A 24,549-nucleotide genomic window follows, 5' to 3' on the forward strand; every position below is an offset into this window, starting at 1 on the left:
GTCACATGGTATGGAATACACCGTTGGCCAGTTTGGGTCAGGTGCCCTGGCTGTGTCCTGTGCCAACTTCTTGTGCCCCTCCAGCTTTCTCGCTGGCTGGGCATGAGAAGCTGAAAAATCCTTGACATTAGTTTAAACACTACTGAGCAACAACTGAAAACATCAGTGTTATCAACATTCTTCGCTCTGAACTCAAAACATAGCACTGTACCAGCTACTAGGAAGACAGTTAACTCTATCCCAGCTGAAACCAGGACAGCTAAACAGTGAAACTAAAATTGAGATGCCTAACTTTTAACAGTGACTGTTAGTAATCCCTATTGCAGTAACTCATGGCGTCAGCCAGAAGTTACAAATTTAATACAGGAATCACTCTGATTCTGTGGCCTGGGTTACACAAGCTAAACAAGATGATTTTAACAATCCCTTATGACCTTAAAGGTCATTAACATAAATCTTTGAGCCTATGATCTTCTTCTATCATCACTTCTTCAAAGTGATCCCTGAATTTCCAGGTTTTCAAGAATTTCCTTCTTTTAGTCAGTGCTGTAAGAACATAGTTTCCTATATTCTGCATTTGTGACTTCCTCTAAATTTGAGAACACTGGAGGCCATGTAATTCTGAGCTTTAATACCACAAAAATTCAGACAATAAAATCCCCATGAAGACCACACATTGTGTTTCTGACGTTCTTTGTACTTGTTGAAGAAGTTTGTTTTGAACCCCGGACTGATAAACTCGTGAAAGCCTGGAGCCATTTATACTGGGTTTTTTTGCATTTAAAATACGTGAACACTAGTCCGCAAAAGAAGTTTGTGGCTGTGATGAAACTACCTCTCATACCTTCAGTTTCAGTGAGACTCCTCTCTACAGTTTTGGGTACTTTATGCACCGGTTCCAGAGGAAACACATTTCTCTCAGTCAAGATCTACACAGAGCCAACACATACAGAGTGACTCATTGTCTATTTAGATTAAACAGCTCAAAAAGAAATCCCGGAATCCCCTATGTCGTTTCTCTACTGTGCAGGCAGCTCCACTGAGAACCCTGCTGCTCCGGAGGTGAAAGCACCACGCAGTCTGCCATCAGCTCTGTGCTTACAGTTCATTGATGATAAATTGATAAGATTTATAAATGATAAATTTAAGACTCTTACTTAGTGGCTGTCACATATCCCTGCTGAGTCACCTGGAGCAAACAGGAGGGAATGGCACCACTTATCAAAGCACCAAGCCATGACTTCACCCACTTCTCTGACGCGCGGGCGACGGGCAGCCCTGAGGCACTTCAGCCGCTCTGGGCCAACAGCCCCACCGGGAAATAAGCCCGTAGCTGGCCGGGAGAAAAATTAACTCCCCTTTGGGTCAGGAGGAGTCTTCCTCGGGGCGGGGGGGGTCTCCCGGCGAGGCAGAGAGACGCGGTGAGGAGAGAGGGACTAATGTAAACCCACGACGGCCGCGCAGCGCTAAGGCGGGCAGTACCTCAGCCCTCAGCTCACGCGCCCCGCCTTCCAACGGGCGGTGGGGGCCGACGGCCCGCCGCGGCCACGCGCTGCCGTTCTGATTGGTCCTAGGTCCTCAGAGCGACGGGAGAGACAGCCAATCAGAGCGTGAGCTACAGTGAGGGGCGGGGAGGGCTGCTGTGTAACGCGCCTGCCTGTGTGAGGGAGCGGGCGCTTTGCTCCCCCGCCCCCCGCCCCTCCGGAGCGCGGTCCGGCCCGCGGGGAGGGACCGAGCGGCCCTGCGGGAAGGAGTCGCCGCGGCCCGGCGTCCCGGCTGCCCCTGCCCCGCTGCGCCATGGAGGACGTGCTGCCCTCGGGCCTGCTGGAGATCTGCCTGCTGGTCGGTGTGCCCAGGGAGCGGGTGAGGGCGCTCCTCCAGGTGAGAGGGGGTTCGGTGCAGGGAAGGGAGAGCGGGGCCGGGGGCCTCGGCTCGGCGGTGCCCGCCGGCTGGGTGACCCGGCTGGTCTGTGGGGCAGCTTCTGTCAGCGCGGTTCTCTCCTCGGAGGTCTAAACGGAGTCTGAGCCCGGTCAGCTCCTCCCTGGCCAGACCTCTCTTCCCCCGCGTACGGACTTGAGTAAAACTATTGGGTTGCGTTGCTGTTATCATTGGATAGAGCTGACATACTTTAAGGATAACTTGTTTTGACAGGCGATCATCAGCAAAGTAGGGATAGTTTGGTAGTGGAGTTAAGTAATTGCACTTTTTCAAAGGTCTGAGTTTAGATGAAGAATGCAATGTAACTTTACATAAGCAGGAACAGCAAAATGCTTGAACAATGCATATCCGTTACTGGATGATATCCCATTTTCCGTCTTCCGTTGGAGATAAAAGCTAAAGATAGGGGAATAAAGCCTGGTAATTTGTATCCTGAGGGTAACAAGAGGTCTAAATCCCTGTGAGCTTAGTGCTCTACTTTGGCACAACCTGAGCAATTCAGATACAGCAGAAGTTGATGGGTTGGTTTCTCTTTTGAATATGTGGTTTGTAATTTGCTTATGACTACAGTCGCTTCACATGTGAGTTAACAAAATCCTCTTCCTGATTTTGCTTTGTTAAAATGTGCTGATGGTTTTGTTAGATACCTGTGAGCTGCCCCGCTGTGGGAGTAGCTGTGGTGCCAGCACCTGCTGAAAAGCCAAGCTGTTCTCAGGGATCTCGGTTGTCTTGCTTGAACTTGAATATGATTGCGTGCTCTAATAGCATTAGATAAAGAAGTCTTTGTTAAACTTGTTGCTGCTCACTCGCTCAGGAGATGGCTTTTGCTGATGTCAGCTTCTTAAGTAACATCAGCTAAGCAGAGGCTCAAATTCCAGCATCTCATTCATGTATACATTCAACTTGGGAAAACAGTTGTGCCATAAATGTCACCACCAGACTTTTGAAATCAGTGTGTATGCGTTGTTTCAGCATCTGCGTGAGAAGTAAACCCAAAAGAAGGTGAATTTCTTTTTCATTCCAGTCTGCTCAGTTGGATCTCATATTGCTTCCAAAAAACCTGTAGAAGCCATTCTGATCACACTACAGGTTTTGAATTGTTTCTTTGCTCAAGGTATAAAATGGAGTGTCAGAAAGGAAAGTAGTCCCTACGCTTGTCAATATTAACTGTAGTAACGCCCCTGCAAGCTGTTACACCACAGGGATTTCAATCACTGTCTTAGGGCAATTTTATAGATTTACTCCACTTCCTTTTCCTTCTGCAGAACTATCTACATAATGAAATGGTGGAATATGTTTTGTGTCTAATTTCAGTGAACGTAGAAAGAAGAGACCTTGTTGACAGAAAATAAGAACATTTCAATGGAAAGTAGCAGACTTCTGATGATACTTACAGATGAAAGAGCAGGGTGAAAATCTTGATAGTGCTTCAAATCTCGGTCTTGAAAGTGTGTTTGTGCATTCTTAACTTTATTGCAATATGGAGTAATAAAGTCAATTAAGTCAGTGGGAACATATAACCCACTCCTAAAGTAGGGTGGGGATTCCAGGAAAAAAGATACAGTTTTGCACTGAAGCTCATGAAACTGGAGTTCCTGTCATCCATCAATTGTCCTTATTGCGGAGATAATTGTCACTCCAAGATTTCAGTTTGAAGAGATAAAAGGCCACTATTTTCAGCTAGAGATTACTTTTTTAGTGTTGGAAGTGTGTATTTTGTAAGAATGAGATGTATAATGGTGAAGATCATACAGCCATCTTTGATAAGACTTCTTTCCCCTAAGTTATCTTCATCTATAAAGCTGGGGTTTGATATGGCAAGTATGATGTGCAAGCTGTCTGTGAGATGTCTCAGATCTTCCTGTTGGCTCCATCGCTAGGTTCTGTATCTACCTACCACAGTCAGTGGTACAGATCTTGTCTCTTACAATGTCTGCATCGTGCTTTCTGGCCCTGCTAATGCAGACATAACCACCAAACCAATTTTTCCTTCTTCTGTAATGCCCCCCTGGGTGTCAAGTTGTGTGAAAGAAATGAGGTGTGATCAAGTTAAGCATTAGTTAGCAGTGTGTACTTGTGGCAGTGAAAAATAACTGTGTAATGGCCTGCATCATCAGGACCATAGCTCACAGGCAAAGGGAAGAGATTATTTCTATTATTGTAATTGCTCAACACTCTCAAGGTCACATCTGGAATACTGTCCCACATTTGGGTACCTTGATACCAGAGAACTGCTGACAAATGGGAGCAAGACCAGAAGAAGCTAAGCTATATGAGTGCTGGAGCACAAGGGGGGAAGAATCTCCTTCCTAAGGGATTTCTGAAACTTTGCTGGATGAGACCCAGAGCAACCTGATCTAACTTAAAAGTTGCCATTGCTTTGAGCAAAGGGTTGCACTAGAACCTCCAGAGGTTCCTCCCAACCTAATTTTTCTAAGGCTTCATACTTTTCCCTGCTCAATTATTCCTTAAAGAAGCCAGTTCTTTCATGACATTCAAAATGAAATTGAATTCTTCAGTGATGGGAAGAGGAGAATGAGATCAAGGAAACAACAAATAGCTGAGGTCACACTCCGATCTGTGGTTTCAACACACTACTTCTTGTTTGTGTCTAAAATAGTGCAGTCGTCGTAAAAAGTCTGTCTCTTATCTGTGTCCTATACGGCACCATTGTTACAGGAACATAATCAGTTAATAGGGATGGAATAAATCCCTGATTTGTGGAATCTTGAAGAATTACAAGGAAGAAAATGCATTAGTGTTTATAAGAAGTTATGTATGATGCAAGGACATTTGATAGTAAAAAGCGTCAGAAGAGAAGCATTTCAAATTGAAGTAGTAACAGGAGAAGCAGAGAATATAAATGTTCAAAGAATATTAGAAACAAGTGAATATTGTTGTGTTGCTGCCTATTCATTATCCCTGAACTGAAAGGGTAAGAAAATATGACTTTGGCCGTAGACATTAATATGAGCTGACTTGAATGCTGATGACTGAGTCACTGGGTCAGTGACAGTGCTGACAGTGCTGTTCTGTGGAAAAAAAAAATGGTGTTTAATGCCTCTGTTGTAGTTCAAGACATCAAGGACCTGGCATTTTAGAGGCTGTTACACTGTGAGGCTATTAAATCACTGGCTGTCGTCCAGCACTTTGTAGCACAGAGATGCCTTCAGTTAAGTCAGGGATTGCCCTGTCAAAGCAACTTTGTATGAAGATTTCTGCAGGGTAAATCTGCCAAGTTAAGATTGCTACTGTTTGAGTAGGTCTGTGTTTTTCTTGCATGACAGCCTCAGGGCTGAGCCTTAATTCTTAATTTCCTTCTGAAATGTTTAGCTGCATGTTGTTTTGAGAGTAATTGTGTTTGATTTATCTGCATTTCCAGTTTCTTCATGTGAAATGGATGTCAGCTTCCAGCTAAGGAAAATGACACTTGAAATTTTTAGCATGGCAAGATGTGGCACTCAGTACCCCAAACTGTAACATGCTTTTTGAAGTCATTGCTATCTTTTGAATATCCCAGTGGATACTTATCTGAATTTTTATCTTTTTCACTCTGAGTTCTTTCTACTTCAGACACTGTTTCATTAAAAGAGTTTTTTTTCACTTACTTTTATTGAAACGCTTTCTTTCAAGTATGCTATTATAGAATATGGTGGAGCTCAAGGTACAGTAACTAATATGTCAGGAAGGTAAGTATTCCTTCTCATTTTTCCTATGATGCTCAAATGTGAAGAAGACAACTGGTGGACTTATCTACTAGGACAAATAAGCTGAGACTTTCTGTTCCAAAATTTGGATGGTGGAAGATTGGCTTCAGTAAAGCAATAGAGCTTTGTGTGTTGTAGCTACTTTAAAAAGTAGGGAAATGATGAGAGACGCCAGCATTGGTTCTCAAGGAATATCTTAAATACAAGTAATACTGATGCATCATGTCTGAAGGTAGAAGCAGCATGTATGCTTCATCTGTCTTTGAATCAGTTAGCAAAAAGTTGAAACAGCTTTTTAGCCACAGTGAGGCTCGGCTTTCCTGTTTCCAAATATCCGTTGACTAAACAAAGCTTTTACTTGCTGTTTTGACCTTGCAGGAAGAATTAAAATTGCAGTGAAGTAATTGAAAATGCAGCTGCTTGTCTCTACTATATGGTCAAGAATACAAAAAGGGTTCCCAAGTACAAGGAAGTCTCCTCTTTTGATCACTTCCTCCACAGGTTTTTCATAGCAAGGCAGCAAGGGCTTTCAGTGCAGTAATACTTTACAAAGCTGCCTACTAAAAAAATGTAATTTTGTACATGCTCTTGGGATGCCTGTTCCACTTAGTCATCATTGTATGGAGAAATTTTCATGGCTTCATGTTGTACAGTGTCTTAAAATTGTGTTTATTGTAACAGTGATTGCTGTTTTTAGTTGTACTTTCCTAATTGCCTTATAAAGTTACAAGTTGTCTTTTGAAAGCTTGTGTAGTGTTTGGGGTTTTTTTTGTCTTGTCGATGTTACTTTGTGTAAAAATGTAGCTTTTCCTAAAGTTGAACAACGACTTATCTAGGGAGTTCAGCTGTTTTTCTTTGTTTTTATTTATTTGTTGCCTGGTTTCTCTTCCTACCAGTGTTTATTTTAAGTACAGCTTAAGTATATCCTAACGGTTCAGTGGAGGAAATATTGTATTTGATGTTTGTTAGTTTTCTTATGCCAAAGGCATAATATTGATACGGTGCATTTTGAATGATGAAGAATGATTCTTTGCCTACTGAAAATGCCCAGACTGTTCCCCTTGCATTAACATATGTAAAGCAAGAAATTAGAAGGAAAACCCCCATTATTTAGGAAGAGGAAAAAATGTATTCTAAACCCACAATTTTACGGGTAGAGAGAAAACAGGGCTAAAAATGGTTTAAAAAAACTATCAGGAGGAGTGTCAACTTAGTGGTTGTTTGGGTTTTTTTTGTTTTTTGTTTTTTTTTTTTTAGGGTACTCAAAGAAAACCCAAAAGTCTTCCTCCCCTTGATCCAGAAGTTCTTTCTGTATTTGTGCCTCCATTTGTCAGCAGAGATGACATTCAGGTGATTAATGCTGGTAATAACTTGAATAAAAGTAAACGCCGGTCTTTCCGAAAGAAAAAAGAGAGGCCAAAGATTGAAAATGTCAAAAGTCTCAATGGAGAGCAGAAAGCAACTGACACTGAAGACATTACAGTTCCAGTGGACATTGATCTTATTGGTTTGCCACAGCTATGCTTCCCAGGTATGGTAGGGTTCACACTTCTTAATGAGAACTGTTTTATTATATATTTGTTGACCCATAGTACAGCCAAATGTGTTTTGGTTTTTTGTTTTTTTTTTTTTTTAAGATCATCTTCTCTATCTCTTTGTATTTCACAGTATAAAAAATGTGTCTGCTTGTGTGATGAAAGTAGCTGTTAACCTGAATGGGATGCCCTTACTCTGTATGGTTATGTTGTGTGAAACAGATCTATTAGCAATAGTAGCTGCAACACCTGCAAGAGTGGGAAGCTGAAAGTTACTTTAGCCCTTATTGGTAAATCTTGGTTTGAGTGAAGTGCACACGTGTACACACTTTTAAAATTCTTTTTTCCCCCCAGAATGACTAAGTACTCTTTCACTTTTCATTTGGTATTAAGATATACCTGAAGTAGTAACTGTCTCCTCCAGGTTTAATTGCAGGAATTTTAACATGCCTGTCGCTATTGCAGACCTTATAAATATCTTAAAAGAAAAAAAAAAAAAAGTGAACAAACCTGATCTGTTTTATTTTGCTACTTAAAATGAAGAATAATTATATAATATTTTTGCTGCTTCAGTAATGTGCAGCTTACAGCCTTTGTAACAACCCTTAGATCAAATGGACTGTATATGTGCATTTTAATCCCTTTAAAATGAGTAATTTCTCTTGAAATTAAGTGGAAATGTGCAGTATTTGTCATGAATTGCTTTTCAAGCAGCTGTAGTTAAATATGTAGTTAAAAAAGAGGTTTCTGCCTTCGTTGCAGGAGGACTTTATATAACTTCTGAATCAAGAGAGGACCACATTCATTTCCTGGTCTTCACAGACGTTTGTGGTAACAGAACATACGGTGTTGTTGCACAGTACTACCAGCCTATGCAAGTATGTTGTTTAGCCTATGCTTTTATTAAAGCGTATTAGAAGATATAAAATCAAACAAAACACTTTGAGAATAATGTCAGGTTTAATTTATGAAATTAGTTAACAGATGTGTTTTTATGTTAGTAGGAATACAGAACAAATCATACTTTATATTGCCATTGTAAATTAAGTCCATTGGAACAGCGTTGCATAAGGAAAAACTGTTTTGTATTTCAGTTAGGAGTTTTGAATATTTAAGAGCAGACTTTGTCCCTTGGACATTTTTTTTGGTGAAGATTAGAATCATAGAATCATAGAATCGTTTTGGTTGGAAAAGACCTTCAAGATCATCGAGTCCAACCATTAACCATGCCCCCTAAACCATGCCCTGGAGTACCCTGTCCACTCGCTTTTTGAATATCTCCAGGGATGGTGACTCAACCACTTCCCTGGGCAGCCCATTCCAATGTTTGACAGCCCTCTCAGTAAAAAAATTTTTCCTAATATCTAACCTAAATCTCCCTTGCCTCAACTTGAGGCCATTTCCTCTTGTCCTATCTCCAGCCACCTGACAGAAGAGACCAACACCCACCTCACTACAACTCCCTTTCAGGTAGTTGTAGAGAGCGATAAGGTCTCCTCTCAGCCTCCTCTTTTCTAGACTGAACAGCCCCAGCTCCCTTAGCCGCTCCTCATAAGACTTGATTGTACCCTGTGTTCTTTCTAAATATCTTTTGCGCTGAAATTTTTTAAAACGTATGTCTAAGTCTTGTAGGCTGACATTTTTCTGAAGAGCTTAAGGGAGACAGACATCCAAATACCCTTCAAATTTAGAGTGAATTGGCTGTCACATCTCTTGGGTTCTCAAGAAAATATCAGCCATAAATTCATGATTTACATAAACACGTTAATCTGTAGTTTTCTTGCAGGATGGCTGTATTTCCTTGAATGGACAGGCCCATTGGGACTCTGCGCAGACTGGGAAGATGCCTGTCTGTTTTGTACCATTCGCTATTTGTGTTATATCCAGATATCCATATTTTAATGCCCTTAAGGATTGTCTCTCTTGGTAAGACTTGCTATCCTGTGTGTTTCTCCTGGAAATAACTGTGCAGGTTTTAATACATTAATTTTCATTATGTGGTCAGGATAGTTATGGTGGTGTGAGATGTGTGGGAGAGGAAAAGAAGAAATGTAATGTGAATGTTACCCAGACAGTAAGCGCAAGTTCTAAATATCAAGTAAATTAGTTATGATGTGGTCTTCATTTTCTTTTAGGTTTTTGGTAAGTCTAGAAAATACTAATTTGCAGGGAACAGATTTCTCAAAGATTTTGGTTTTTTTGGAAGAGGGTTAACTATAATTTTGCCATGCTGGTAAAAATCACTTTGAAAGCACAAAAACCTCTTTATAATGCACCAAATATATATTCATGTCCTTATTTGCATTAATAAGCAGTTAATTACACTTTATTCTTTAACTAAATAATCCAAGTCATTTGAGTGAGTATAGTGGTTACTTGGCTGTCGTAGAACTAGGAGAGAAAATCTTAGGATACAGAGTACTTCACTGGTTAGAAATACTCAAATACTCCGCAGTGTAGATGAGTTAAAAGGTAAGTGAACATGGATCTGTCTTATTGTTTAGTAATTTAATTTATTTTGAGGTTGTGTGTTGCTTTATTGTTAAAGTGTGTGTAACTGGCAGGAAAGGGGGAATGCAAGTGACAAAGCTGCATTTGGTGCTGGCATTTCTCACCGTACTGGAAACTCAACTGATTAAGTTTTCATGATATCTTCTTCTGGATTGTTTGTTTGTTTTTTTTTTTTAAAATCTCATCATCATCACCTATTTTCCTTGACACTGTTTGGTAGATAATTTCAGAATATCTGCCCTTCTGTGTTTTTTTTGTTTTATTTTTATTTTTATTTTTTAGAAAAGGTATTTTACTGTGCCAGAGTATACTTAAGTGGGAGGAAAGGAAGGGGTGGAGAGGTATCATTTTTTCTTATTGTGGTTGTGTTACTGAAATTTTTCTATATGGCCTGAAACCGCTGCTGGGATGTGTGGCTGTTCTGAATGGAATATAAGCAATTACAGTAAAGACATCTATTATATACTTTGAGCACAGTACCCTGTACAGCTAGGGATGTTTCAGCTGTTTGTAACATTACAAAACATTGACATTGTTTTCCTGTAAGCCAGAAAGGGAGTAATTTTCATTTCGGATGCCTTAGCTGTAATCAGGTGGCCAGTGGGTTAAAAATCTAATTAAATGTTTTCGTTGACTGAGTGTACTCAAGTAGTAGTGCCTCCTATACTTAAGAAATAATAACACATTCAACAGTGCACTCGTATCCTTGGTATGCTTCAGTGGTGGTTTGCAGGATGCTTCAACTGATTAATCATTCTGCGAGTCTGGATTTGAAAACACTTAATGGTGGACCTCGAACCACCTATTTCTAGTGTGTAGTCCTTTTCTCACGAGAACTAGCGGAAAAATGCTATTTGTTAGTGCTAATGAAGGCCTGATGTTGAAGTAGGATCTAAAGGGGTTCTGTTTCCATTCAGGACCTTTTTGCAGCAAAACATTTCATTTTCCTCCAGAATACCGCTGTGTGTAGCTTATTTTCTCCAGGACCTGCAGTGCACAGGATTGCTTATAGGTGAGGTGGTACTTGTTTTAATTCAGAACAGTCAAAGGTATTTTATCATCATAAGCATTCCCAGATAAAACCTGGGTTCTTAAACTTTTTCAAATGGCAGAGTATAGTAGAAATCATAACTGAAAACTGAGACCAAACTGAGGTATAAAGGCAACGTCAAACTATAAATCCACATAGGTGCTTTGAACTGCAAGGGAAACTTGCAAACTTTCATCATAGCAACGAAGGTCTTCATATTCTGTGCAAATAATTTTATAACTAGTTCACTTATTACTAATGTACAGTGCTTCCAAATCTGGAACAATTTGAATGAACCGTGTCTGTCTCTCTCCAAAGCAAAAAGATATGCATCTAGACTGTTTCACAACACTGCGGCTGTTGGATTGTTGACATCATTATTTGAAAAGGTTCAAATTGAGAAGTTTTGGCACATTGTACAGGTAGTTTTACCTCAATCTGTTACCCTACATGAAAAGTGAAATATTCCTGACAGTAATATCTTTCTGGATGAACTCCTGTCTTGGGTGGATGAATAGGCTCCATTCAAAGAGTAAATCTTCCAACCTGTTATTAGTCCTTTCAGATGTCTTGAGAAAAGGTGGAAGCATGCAAATAGCTCACAGCATTGAGGCAGTACAAAGGACCTATTCTTAGATGTTCTTGCTTTCTGAAACATCTGTCTGTGGACAGTTAATAGCGGTAATGTAAGGTTCATAAACTCCTTAGCTCTCTGCTTTAATGTTTCAGAGATTACTTCATTTATTTCAGCAGACATTTGCAGTGCAGAGCTGTCAGCTGCTATTAAGTTGCATTAATGGGCACAGTGTACTGATTAGGGAGCTCTTACTGTCCTTTCTGTACATCTGCTACTTTTTCAGCATCAGGGTCAGGTTGTTTCTGTTGTTAACATTTACCAGATGTGTTGATATGTGCTTTTTTTCTCCAAAAAAAAAAAACCCCAACAAAAAACCCCAGGTCTGCCTATGCTGCTTAGGCCACATCTAAGGCATTACCAAGGGTGACAGCACATGTGTTTAAATTGATGACTCTACCGTCTGGTTTTCTTTGGTAATTCTTAAACTCCCCTCACCCTGCCTTCACTGTGCCCCTGAATAGCTGATGGGCTTTTTGGGCATATGGGCAACAGCCTAGTACACAGCCCAGGGTAGTTTCCAAATGTGAATTTAGTGAACTTAAACGCCTCATTGATGCAGTTAAAAGTTCAGTAATATATGACAGAATATTTTTATTCCGGAATCTAAATGCCATACATGAATATGATGTCCTAGATTCTAGTATATCTCTTGACCTCTTCAGTTCCTTTCTAGACCACTTTCTTCCTGAAGAGCAGCTATCATTCTGCAGGAAACAAGTAAAACTGCAAACTGAAATAAAACCTCAAGGGAGAATATAACCATATTAAGTTCCTGGTTTCTATATATATAGTTTTGCAGACTTAAATTTCTAATTTTGTAAAGGTTTGGTTTTGGGGTTTTTTTTGCTATAAATAGGCACATGAATCTTACATTGAACAAAATGCCCTTTTTGACTACAAAGATCTAACTTCTTAATTGTTACATTTCAGAAATGCTGTTGGACTTAACAGTTTGCAGTCTTAATAGTGTGTATGTTTAAATGTTCATGAATTGATCTGGCATACAATATAAACTGCATGACCTTTGTGGCTTTGACACAGCTACGGTAATGCAGTTCTCAGAAACATTTGGCAAGTTTGCACAACTGTATTTGTTCTTCGTATGGGTAGGAACAATAGTAAAGAGCAGTATTCATGCAGGCCTAGCACTAAATATGGCTCTTGCTTCACATTCCTCTGCAGTTAAGCCCATGTCTACAACCTCTCCTTTCCTCTGATGCTGTTGTCCATCCCAGAGCTGATGTTTGGTGCTTGGGATGGGAGAAACACCATGGCACTATGTTGCAGCTGTGGGTGTTTAGTTCCTCAAGCAATCTCTGTAAGATACTTCCTTTAGCTGCATTTCACCTCTAGGTTTTCTTTGCCATCATGAGACCCAATGTGCTATCTGTATCCTCTGATACATATGATACAGCAGTATTTTATGCATGGAAGTAAAAAAACCACCTGCTTCTGACACAGCAGTGTCATTAAAATTAAATGGAGCCGCTAAAGTATCTAATAAACTAGAAATTAATTAGCTGGAATAATAGCTTCATTGCTCCTAATAATTTTTTTTAGTTCTTGGTTATCAGCAAAAAGGCTTTTTTTTTCTGTTTGCATGTTACTATTTATAAGTTATTTTCTACAATTTAATTTCAGCTTGCTAGTGCAACTGCGACCTTTCAAGGATTTAGATGCTGAGGAGCACATAAAAGAATTTGCAGCAAAGTTATTTTTAATACCCAGCCCGCCACCAGGACCACTCCACTTGGTAATTACTGATGCTGAATTTCATAATTACTTTAACATTATGTCTTATAAAGCACTAAGATGTTGTTTTCTATAAATTGGGGGATGTTCACTGTCAGGTCAGAGATTGTACTTGCTGATATAAAACTGATGTCAATACCTGTGCTTTGAAAATAAGGCTATGCATTATTAGTACATAAAATGACAGTGTGACCAAGGTGCAGGCTTGGGCACTGGCACGCCAGTTGGTTATGCTGTTTAATTTTTAATACTCTTCTGGGAAGGATTTGGCTCATGCCAACTATTTACTGTCTGAGATGATGCCTGGGTAGGTCTGGGGACAGCATAATCTAGCTTTTGGTTTCTTGAGGGGCAGCCCATGTAATCTCTACTACAAGCAGTTGGAAGCTCCAGTCTGTAACTACTCTATAAGAATGGAAGCTTACCTTTCACCTGAACAGTATGGCATTGCCATCTCATTAAATACACATGTATAAACTCCAGTAAATCGTGTAACTATCACTCAACCAAAGTGTGGGAGTTCCCTTTCTTGTGTCTGATATCAAGACATGCTGCCTGATGTGGATGCTCATGGCTGTCATCCTGATTGTGTGATGGGTGGACATGCAGCTGTGTGACTGAGAAGTAGTGCAGTCCCTATGAGAGAAAAGAGGCCAAGGAAATCAGTTGCTGGAACAACACGTACAGCTCTGGACTTGTTCTTTTCTTCTGTCTGAATGACTCTGGGGAAGCAGAACAGTGTGTAGTGGATTTAATGTTCTGGTGAGCAGATTAAATGTTCTGGATTGGCTGCTGCCTGCATAAGACCTAGCTGAGAGGAGAAACTCACATAAACATTTGTGTTTAGTGTAGAAGCTGAGATGTGTGGGCTGTATTTTCTTCTTTATAACCCTTCCCAAGTCAAGCTAGATGTTAGCTGAGTCAGTGATTTCACCACACTCTTTTGTCTACTGAAATGGCTTCTAGGGAGGCAGTGCTTCAGCCATGGACTTCTCTTTAGCTGCTTTCTTTGACCTTGGTATGAGGGGTTAGGAGCAGAGGAAGAAATAGCGTAGTTGGAAAATTGTCTGAATGACTGGCTAAACCAGCTGCTAAGTGCTGGAATATGCAGCATGTGCAGGATCTGGCCCCCAGAGATTTGAGCTGGAGTATTTGAAACACTGAAAGAGCTCATTCATTTTGGCTTGTTCTATCTTCTTAACATGAGCACCTATGCTCAGTTATTTTGTTCACATCTTTCCTATTTCCTGTATGAGTTTTATCAATACTTTTGATTTCCCAGTTGTATCTACAAATATAAATTCCATTATTTGATTATGCTTAAAACAAAGCAAGTTTAATTCTCTTAAAAGAATATATATATATTTAAAGTTTTATTGCCTAAACAACCTATGAGAATGAAAGGAGACAAAGTCCATGCTAATCTTTCAAACTAGTTATTATGTCTTTTCCTATTTCCCTCTCTTTCTATTTCAGTTTTCTGCAGTATGCAAATACCTGTCTTCTTGTTCTCAATGTTAGGATTTTATAGTTGGAACTGAAATCCCAAACTAAATATGTTGCGGGAACGTTTTCATTAAGAAATAAATGGAAAACATCTGTTATTACAGGTATTTAATATGAAACCACTTCAAATAATAATTCCTTCACGAGAGGATCCAGACAGTCCAATTATTGACTTGGATCTTCATCTTCCGTTGCTGTGTTTCAAGCCAGAGCAGGTGCTGCAGGTAAAACTAACTGATGCTTTAAAATGTATTAGAAATTGACAGTACTGGTAATTTGTGGTTTAGAAAAAATCAAGATGTTTAGTTACCCAAAAAACATTATAAACCCAGGAATTCAGAGTAGTGTTAGTTCTGCATATTAGAGATATGGCACAATAAAATACAGTTCTTTTTAAGATATTTTGTTGTGTATAGACCAGATTAGATTAAGGCATATTGGATTTTTTTCTCCTGTGGTTCAGCAATAAGTACTAAATTTCTTAAGAGTATATTTTAAAATATAAAGACCCAAGCTGATTGACAGATTTTGTTTTGAATTCTCATTACATGCATTTCTACAAGATTCATAAGAACCTTTTTCATGTGTAAGAAAGGGACCTGCAGGATGGATTGATAACAGTTGGCACTCTCATATAAATAAAGTGTAAATGGTGTAGAAAGACAAGAAAATACAAAAAGCTATTTGCAAAGAATTTTTTCGGTGCTTCATAGCTTCTTACAATAATTTTGGCTTGGAGTGTCCTTAGTATGTTTCCTGATCCAATTCCCTGCTGAAAGGCCACCTGTGAAGTTAAATTACGTTGCTCAAGGTGATCAGTATTATTGGTGCCACTTCCTCTGAAAACAGCACATTGGAGGCCTCTTTCCAGGGATGATTGTAAACCTCCTCAGTCCTAAGAGTAGGCAGTACTGGCTTGTTTTTTTGGATTCTGCCCACATGTGTACATTATGAATGAAATTATCTCAAATCCTAAATGGTCCTCTGCAATTGGTGCATCTTGAGCATGGAGCTTTACATGTTAGTATCTCGGTGAGATGTCCCGTATATGCCGTTAGTCGTCTTGGCTTGAATTCATCCCACCTAACTTGAGGCATCTGAATTTGGTGCTTAGATACCATTGGGTCCCTTTCTATCAGTGGAAAACAGTGGACGTCTCCAGATAGCTTCCTGAATTGTTCTGTGAAAGTACTGCTCTCCAGTGGCACTATAAGGAACCTGACTAGCTATCATTTGGAACAGATGTTTGGCTGAGATGTCTAAAACTTAGATGGTCTTTGTGTTCACCATCAAAGACAGGTTTGCTTATATTCTTCATCTGGGTACTTTTTACAGGCATTTTATGGTCTAATACTGTGGAAGAAAGGTGACAGGTCTTCTCAGTAATTCCAGCTAAATCCTGACTTAGTTGACATTGGTGGCAAAACTCTCATTGACTTCTACTGTTACTTAAATTTTCTCTCCTTTTCTGTTTTCTTCTCTTAGTTTTGTAAGAATCCTTAAGTGGACATTATTTCCATTTATAAACATGTAAGGTAGCTATTAAAAAACAACTTGTGAGGCTGAGTTTCACAAGCTGATGAAATATTTGTGCATATCTAGTATGTTCTATATATAACTCTTCGTAAACATTTAGCATTTTGGTTTTTTCCAGATTATGACCTGTATTTTGACTGAGCAGAGAATAGTTTTCTTCTCTTCCGACTGGGCTCTGTTGACACTCATTGCTGAATGCTTTATGTTGTACCTTCATCCTCTTCAGTGGCAACATACTTTTGTGCCTCTTCTGTCTCGTCAAATGCTGGATTTTGTAATGGCCCCAACATCTTTCCTTATGGGATGTCATATTGATCATTTTGAAGAAGTTAGCACGGTATGTTTTAGACTATTACTAGTCTTGCTGTTCACTTGCAGTGCATTTGACCCCTTCTTTCAGATGCATCTAGAAACTTGCTTTTGTTATTTAGGTGTGTGAGAAGTGACGAAATTAGAGGTAATGGAACCATACTGATGTGACCACTGGCTTATTGGAAAAAGCTTATTGTTGTATTCCTTACCTTTCTTTTCTTTGCAGGATACTATCATGATTTTTGCGAGTTCAAGTTCCATTTGGGGAAAAATTCTACTTGCGTGTCATTTGTATAGTATAAATAGTTTCCCTTCAGACCGGTGAGGGTGTTTTTTCCCCAGAGTTGTGTGGGATGAATTAGGTGTCTTTTCCAGGCATTTGGCTTAAGAATTGAGCATGCACTTGAAAATACTCTAATAATGCTGCTGTTCCCTGTAGTGGAGTTAAGTATTTAATAAAATAAGAAAAAGCAATGTAAAGAATATAATCTCACAATTTTTCTGAGGGTTTTTTGGTCGTCTTTTTTCAGAATCTTACTTAACTAAGCCTCTTTCAGTGGGTAACATTAATCTCGGTTACCCAAAAAGATTTAAGAAAAACAGCTTCATAGTGGAGCGCTAAAGTGAATATACTTTTGAGAGTGTCACATAGGGTTTCTGTGAGTATTCAAAATCAAACACAGAAAAATTGTGTAAATTTATATTGGATGAATCCATCTGTTTGTAAGCCAAAGTGAAACCGGTCCATCTAGGCAAGTCCAAAATGAAGCAGATAAATGTTTTATTTTAGTTAGCAGTAAGATGACTTCGCTATGCGAAATCAGTACAGGTTAGAGAATGCACTTTTCTTTGATATAATTTGAAAGATTTTATGTTTGCTTATATATACACTGTGTTGCAGACTCATCTTTAAGGCTATTAAAATTGCAGACTGAGAGAGCAGCATGGGCTTTACCTCTATGTGACTTTTTGTGCATTAGCATGTATTTTGGTGTTTGAGACTAATATATAAACCCTCCCTCTCCCTGTCGTCCCGTGGGCTAAGTAAGGAGTAAATGCTGAATGGAGAAAGCTTTCCAGGAGCTTCTTTGTGTACATATATATAGTTTTGTACATATCCTCATAATGTATATCTTTTCAAGGATGGGCTTAGAGAACCAGTATTAATTTAATACCACATGAAGAGCATATTAGGTTCCTAAATGCTTATGTACTGAGATTAATATATATTAATTTAATGACATTTATTTTTCTTGAAAGTAATTGTTTAATTATCCATACAATATTTTAGTTGTGGAAGATAGTCAATCCTTTTCTGCTTTACCTCCTTGCTGAAATAATTCATTGTCTGAGGAGTACATAAAGGAGAAGTAAATGTTTTTGCAATGTAAGTGTATTTACAGTCATTCTATTTTCTTTTGTTAAAAGGAAACAGAAGATTTAATTCTAATTAATATAGATAATGGAGATATTACACATTCAAAAATGGCTGAAGAGGAACTTGAAATTCCAGATGTTCCAGCACAAGCAGTGGAAACTTTCATAAAAAGGTGAAAAGATGTTGAAGTTGTGTTTATCTTGGTGCATAAATCCTGCTTGACACTCTAAGTTTTTATTTTGTATTACTTATTATTATATTATTTCATTCATATAAAACCCATTGTATTTGATAAGGGCAAACTGAAAATTTCAATTAATTAATATACAGGTAACTTTAAGTAGTCATAATCATAACCATATTATTTTGCAATACTTGGAATGCTTGTTTCTTCTATATTACCAATATGGATTATTCTCTGAACTTTACTGTTCTTTACAAAGAAAACTGAGTGCCCTGTGATTTACATGTACTAGTAGGACTTCCAGGAATCTTGTTAGCTTGTCAACACTTGCAAATCAATCTTGCACTTGCTCTAACTGTGAGATGCGTGAGGCCTAAATGACTTGTTTCTTTAAAAGGTATGAAAAAAATTGTTGGTGTTAGCATGTAACTTGATAATTTTCTTTTCTGTGTAGAGTGGAGAGTCTTCAGCTGCATTATGACCTAGAGCTCTGCCATCTCCGAGCCAGCACAGATCTTGGTGAACTCCAAATGCGTAGAAGGGCTTGGCAACAGAAACTGAATACGGAAGTTCAGCAAATGACTTTGCAGTTAATTGTTAATATCTTCAGGTGAGGGATAGAGTATTTTTTATTATAAGAGCATATAGTACTGGTTAAGACACTTCCACTGTCACTGAAATATTCTTATTTTGTCTTACTTTATAGATATTTAGTATATCTCCTAAGTTTGGTGAGGGAATATGAGAAGGAGGTCCTGCTAGCATATCAATAATTAATGTATTCAGGTACATACACATTGCTAGGACATGTTAGATAAAACTGTTCTAATTTTGAACTTGTATGTCTTTTGTGTGAAGATTCCAGGAATAGAATTGCAGTCCTCATATTTCATAATTAGGAAAAGCTTTTAAGGCCCAGTAGGGATATCAGTTTCTAACTGGACATAGTCTTGGTCACTGTTGTTAGAGGAAAATGAATTCAAACCGGGACAGAGTAGAAGAGCTGAAAACAGGATCAGAGTTCAGAACACCTGGGTGTGTTTTGGCTGACTGAACAAATGCTGAGAATGGATGAAATATTTGGAGAGTGCAACCACATGAGAATGAAGGGGAGAGGAGCTGTTTAAGCTCAAGGACAGAGTGTTGGCACAAGAAATGCTGGGTATTGGGTGTGGTTGAGACTGACATTTTAATAAGGATGTGGAGTAGGGTTTGTTGTGGTTTGTTTTTTTTTTTTCTTTTCCTCTAGAAAAACATCCAACTGTGCTAATTTTCCTTGTTCTTAATCTAATGTAGTATGTTGATACCCACAGTTGCTTCATCTTATCAGTCTGGGTACTGGTTGTAAATCCTGCTATTATTTGCTTGTATTTGGGGAGGGAATGGAAGTGTGGTAGGTGATTTGTACAAAAAAGTGCAGCAAACAGATGGCTGGTTTGCATATGCTTCGTTTCTTTTTACATAGATACTAACATGCTTGACCATGAAAACGAAACTGCCTACCTGGCATTTCTAAAGAATCTGTTTATATGGACAAAGGTCTGCAAATAGTTGTGCTGATAACCATCCCCACCTATTTCTTGCTGCCTCTTGCAGGAGATGGTGCTCCCTTTTGGATCAACTACCGAATTGCTCACACGAATGCTCCCTAACATTTTCAGTCAGAAGGTGCTGGGTTAATTTATATAGTCCAAATACCAGGTCTCCATTAACCTACTCGATTTTGTTGGGTCAGCTTAGGGAGTGTTCATACAAGTGACTGGGCCCTCCAGGGGGACAATAGCTGCTGGGTGTGGAGGATAGAACAGACTTTATAGCTAGCTGGATGTGGAAACTGAAATGCATTTACAACCTGATGTGCTACCACTGGGATTTGGTGGATTTCAGTGTGTGGCAACAGTATGTTCCAGATAAAGATGAGGAGAAATGCATTTTGCTGCTAACAGCTTGAACTATTTAATGCACTAAATGGTTGGCTACAAAAAATGAACAGATGCTTTGCTCTCTAAGCAGTAATATGTTTTGTGAAGGGGTTGATTCTTGTCTTACTTTCTTTCTCCTTTCCCTCAAACTTTCTTTCTTTGTTCTTTTTTTCAGCCTTGTTTCTTCTATCTTCTAATGCTATATCTACCAGCGTCCAGGAGTGAAGGAAAGTAAATCTCTGATGCAATTGTGCTGGCACTTGTTACTGTCTTCAGTGAAGCACTGTAGTATTTTTGTGTGCATGGAGGTTCCATGTTTAAAGCAAACAGTGCTAAATTATGTAGAATTATATAGAACTATGTACTTTTACTAACCATCTTCTTTATGAACCCATATGGCTTGATAAACTGTTAATGGGCTTTTATCGCTGATCTGTGAAAAGCAAGTGATATAGAGACCTGTCAGTTCTCTGCATGGGTCTGAGATTCCCCTTTTGTGCTTATATTCAAATTTTAGCTCACCAACTTATTTTCTTCATTCATGTATTTTCATGGGAATTCCTTATTCCTCAATACCCCGCATGAGTAGATGAAATAAGAAGTAATAATAAAAGGAGCCATGATTTTAGCCACTTGCACGTATCTAGCTTAAATAACTTACCATTTCTTACTCACAGACTTCATTTCAGAGAACAGCTTGTTTCTGAAAAACTCCCACGTTCTGCTCCTGAAACAATTTTTTCTGGCTCACCTTTAGGGCACAAAAGTTACTGTTGAGGTCTGGTTTTCCAAGGATAGTATAGGGCTTCTGCTGCCTGCTGTGACCATGCATATACTAAATATGCATCAGTTCCTTATCTCGCTTTCTCTTTTATTTCAATAGTTCTGTCTCTTTAGTTTAACACAATTTCCGGTTATTGCTGGCTTTATGAGCCAAGTTTGAGAGTGCAGGAAAAAATTACCTGATCTATAATATTTCACATGCATGTTACAGTTGCAATGTGATCTGACCTCACACTGTCCCATTACATCTTTCAAATTGCCTATGTGGATAGGTACACTTGTCTTTTTAGTACTCCAGATGGGTTGTATGTGATTCAGGAGCTGTGTATGTAAATGTAATTCCAGGGTTAGAGCCTAAGTCATGACTTAAATATATAGGTTCTCCTCTGTGGGTTACTAAAATTGATCCCACAGACTCTAAGTGAATTGCTGATTTGAAATGGCAGTCGCAGCAGGTAGCCCGTCTTACTTCTTGTAAGAGTTTGCATTCTTCTTCTATGATTCAGTAACTCAGACTTGTTCATTAAAACTGAGTTTGCCTTCTGATACTGCAGCATATTTCTGTTTTGCCTTCTGATGCTGCAGCGTATTTCTAGTAGTAACAGTGGGCTGCTGCTACTGCAAAAGTGCGACTTGCTTGCAAATCTCCAAGCATATTTATCTATGTATTTATTTTTGTCTCCAGGGAGGTAAAAGACCATCTAAATTATGAACATAGAGTGTTTAACAGTGAAGAATTTCTGAAAACAAGGGCAACCGGAGACCAGCCATTTTACAAAAAGGTAAATTCAGTGTTAAATATGTTGTGATTCTCTGTTATTAATCTGTATTTTAGGATTAATGCCAAATATTAATAGAATGGTCACAGTTCAGTCTGTGTGGTGGTGTTGAACCATCAACTTTCACAGAATGCTTTACTAAATTTATTTGATTTACTATAAACAGGTAAAATAGTAGACAGCATTTTGGAGAGCAAGGTACTATGTAATTCCAGAGCAAATTAAATGTAATTCCTCGGGGGTGAGATTAACCTATGGCAGATGGTCAGTAAAGCTACATCTAAATTGTATTTTAAGCACAGGCACTTGTCCAAACTGTTTGGACCGAAGCCCATACGTAGACAGGAGTTTTCAGCAAGCCTGTGAGCACAGCAGAAGGGAGCTCACATGACACAAATTGAAGTACCTGCTCTATCTGCAGCCTGAGCAACAGGGCATGGAGTTGGCGGTGCCTGCTTGACACCAGCCCATGAACCCGTTTCTCACAATGCGTCGCAGCGAACGCATGCTGCTGACTCTGAGCGCGTGAGTGGCACTGGTGTCCTTAGGGCCTGCAGTGTGATAGGGCATATGGGACATAGGTTGATTTAGCTTACATGTGCTTTACCAGGTAGTATAACTGTAGCTTACTTTTATGTGCTGGTAAAGTCCATGAAGTAATAGTCAAATAGTGCATAGCCTCAGGCCAGGCCCAATAGTGCCAGAGGCTAAAGGACAACCTGAAATCTTCACATAGTTTTTCTTAGCCTTCCTGCTAACTCTCCTTATTAGGTACTTATCTGAGTTTGAAACCCTGTAGGGGTGTGGAGTTTTTCTGTACAAGCCCTGAGTCCCTTTTACGCCTGCCCTGATAAGCTTTATCCTTCTGTTAGTGTAAGCTTGATCTGCTGAAGCTCCAAAATGACTCAGTTTTCACCCAGTGTATACAGTGAACCAGGCTTTTATAAAGGATGCAGGTCTGTTGTCCTCTGGAGCACAGACAGTACTGGTGCATGAGTCTGCCTTTTATGTAATGGCTTTGTATATCCTAAGGAAATGGTGTGGGTTTAATTTCTCATTAAAAGGAGAGTGTCTTGGTCACCAGGCTGTAGGATTTAGAATGATTCTCCGTGCCTTTGGTGTAGGACTGTCACTGACCATCAAAGGTTGGATATCCTTTGGGTGAGAAGGAAGGAGAAAGGAAGGGGGAACAGAAGGAAAGGAGCAGGGAGAGAAAGAGACTAAGAGTACACAGGTTCCTGTGAGAGTATCTTCCAGTGTCAGGGTACTTTGCCCAGAAGTGGGAAGGTTGAGAGTTTCATCCTGGCAGTTGAGACTGTTATTTTGCATTAAATTGTTTGCACCTGATTAAATTAATATTTGCCTTCAAAGATTTAAACTAAACTGTTGTGTATGTGAGAAACAGAATTTACATGTTTTAAGGGTTTGTGTCTAGCCACATACAGTGTTCTAGGAGAATTCGGTCTTGACACAGCACGCCAAAGTCCAAAGTTATAAACTCCTGTGATATTTTTCAGTGTTATGATTATTAACCAAATAAAAAGTTTAGCATAGTTAAATGAAAAAAATAATTGTTTGGAAGATTGTTACCCTGAACTGGGAGAGTCTATGGTCAATACCTAATTTCTGAAGGGATGCCAGACATCTTTCTCAGCTTCTTGCACCCTTTGATGCAATTTGCAGAGTAGTTTTTAACACATGCTTTATGAAGTAGCTTCTTATTTTAACCAACTGTAAGACATGTTGTGCTGTTATTTAAGCTTCTCAAAAGTAAAATATTATTGAGCGTGTCTTTGCTTTTTTTGGTGATACTATAGCTTGTTTAATAAACTTGTGGGTCAAAGCAAAGGTTTAACAAGGACTGTAAGAAAGTGCATCTGCCATTTTACATTTGCTTTTAATTATGTTCTGTGGGTGCATATGAAAGTTACAGAGGTTTCCTTTGCCTCTAGAATTTGGCAGTTGGCTCTCCGGAGTAACTGTTTTATATCTGGCAAAAAGATCTGTTAATTAGTATCAACAGGCTGTTGTTGATAACACCTTTTTTGTTTCCTGTTTTGTTTCCTACTTCAAACATATAATAAGAAAAGTTTCTGAACATCCATTTAAAGGAGATGTCAGTGTGTGAAGGAAATGATCAGAAAAGTATCTCATTTTACTTAAGTGCTAGTTGCCAAACTTTGCAGAATATCTGGCAATTCAAAGATAACAAACTGATGAATCCTCAATAGGAAGCAGTGTTTGTTGGATAAAACTTCCAACACTAGCAACCATTCTTAAAAACAAACAAATAAAAAGGAAAAATTAAAAAGAACCTATTAATATGTCATCAGGAAAGCACTTAATTGGAAATGTTCTGACCAGGATTTCAAATTAATAGAAATAATTAAAATATTTTCAGTAGCACTTTCTAATGTTATAAATGAAATAGTGGCAATTCTATGAATTGAAATTTAAATTTCATTTAAAATTCAGATGTGCACATTTAAGAAGAGCTTTGAGCAGCTGACTCAAATACTATAACACATTGTGGCAGCTTTGCTTTCAAGTAAATCTCAGAAGATAACACAATATGGAGTAGTTACTAGTTGTATCTAGAATTATATTAAGAGAACTCCAGAAACTATTAGAAAGGACTCTTTCAGTTCCTGCAGCTTGTCATGTCCTGTACATAAAATTGCCAATAAAATATGCCATCTACTGGAGAAATACTTAAAAGCAGAAATCTTGATGCTTTTGCAGATGCCATTTTACAGGATGCGTTGCAAACGGATTGATAAGAGGCATCTTGAATAAGAATAACCTATTTGTTTGTGAAATATTTCCATTAATTTCAGAATACCTAGATTACTTATGAATCTTTCTCATTTGCTTTTTAAAAACATCATAGAACTATACTGATGTCTGATCAGTGGGTATTTTGGGTTGTTGGCTTGGTTTTTTTTTTTTCCGGTCCTGTGATAAACTCCAAGACTAACAAGGGTACTTTAGGCAAGCCTCTGGGATATATCATTAATCAAAGTAATTTTTCGTGGTTAC

The 24,549-nt window shown here is 38.8% G+C and overlaps 1 protein-coding gene across 3 annotated transcripts in view; it reads left to right on the top strand.

The window, feature by feature from the left end:
- The first annotated feature begins 1,708 nt into the window (after positions 1–1,708).
- Positions 1,709–24,549, top strand: part of DENND3 (DENN domain containing 3) — a 41,376-nt gene continuing 18,535 nt past the window's right edge. Inside the window, exons 1-10 of one of the 3 annotated variants that reach the window (XM_052787678.1) lie at positions 1,709–1,881; positions 6,903–7,176; positions 7,943–8,058; positions 8,967–9,106; positions 13,000–13,111; positions 14,721–14,840; positions 16,271–16,489; positions 17,893–18,014; positions 18,481–18,636; positions 21,417–21,513. In XM_052787678.1, the coding sequence (XP_052643638.1) occupies positions 1,798–1,881; positions 6,903–7,176; positions 7,943–8,058; positions 8,967–9,106; positions 13,000–13,111; positions 14,721–14,840; positions 16,271–16,489; positions 17,893–18,014; positions 18,481–18,636; positions 21,417–21,513 (1,440 nt within the window). In that variant the 5' untranslated portion in view covers positions 1,709–1,797. Of the gene's footprint in view, positions 1,882–6,902; positions 7,177–7,942; positions 8,059–8,955; positions 9,107–12,999; positions 13,112–14,720; positions 14,841–16,270; positions 16,490–17,892; positions 18,015–18,480; positions 18,637–21,416; positions 21,514–24,549 lie in introns of those variants that run through there. The other 2 variants (XM_052787679.1, XM_052787680.1) reach the window with 2 other exon arrangements.

This window comes from Harpia harpyja, chromosome 5 (assembly GCF_026419915.1).
Source record: "Harpia harpyja isolate bHarHar1 chromosome 5, bHarHar1 primary haplotype, whole genome shotgun sequence".
NCBI lineage: Eukaryota > Metazoa > Chordata > Aves > Accipitriformes > Accipitridae > Harpia > Harpia harpyja.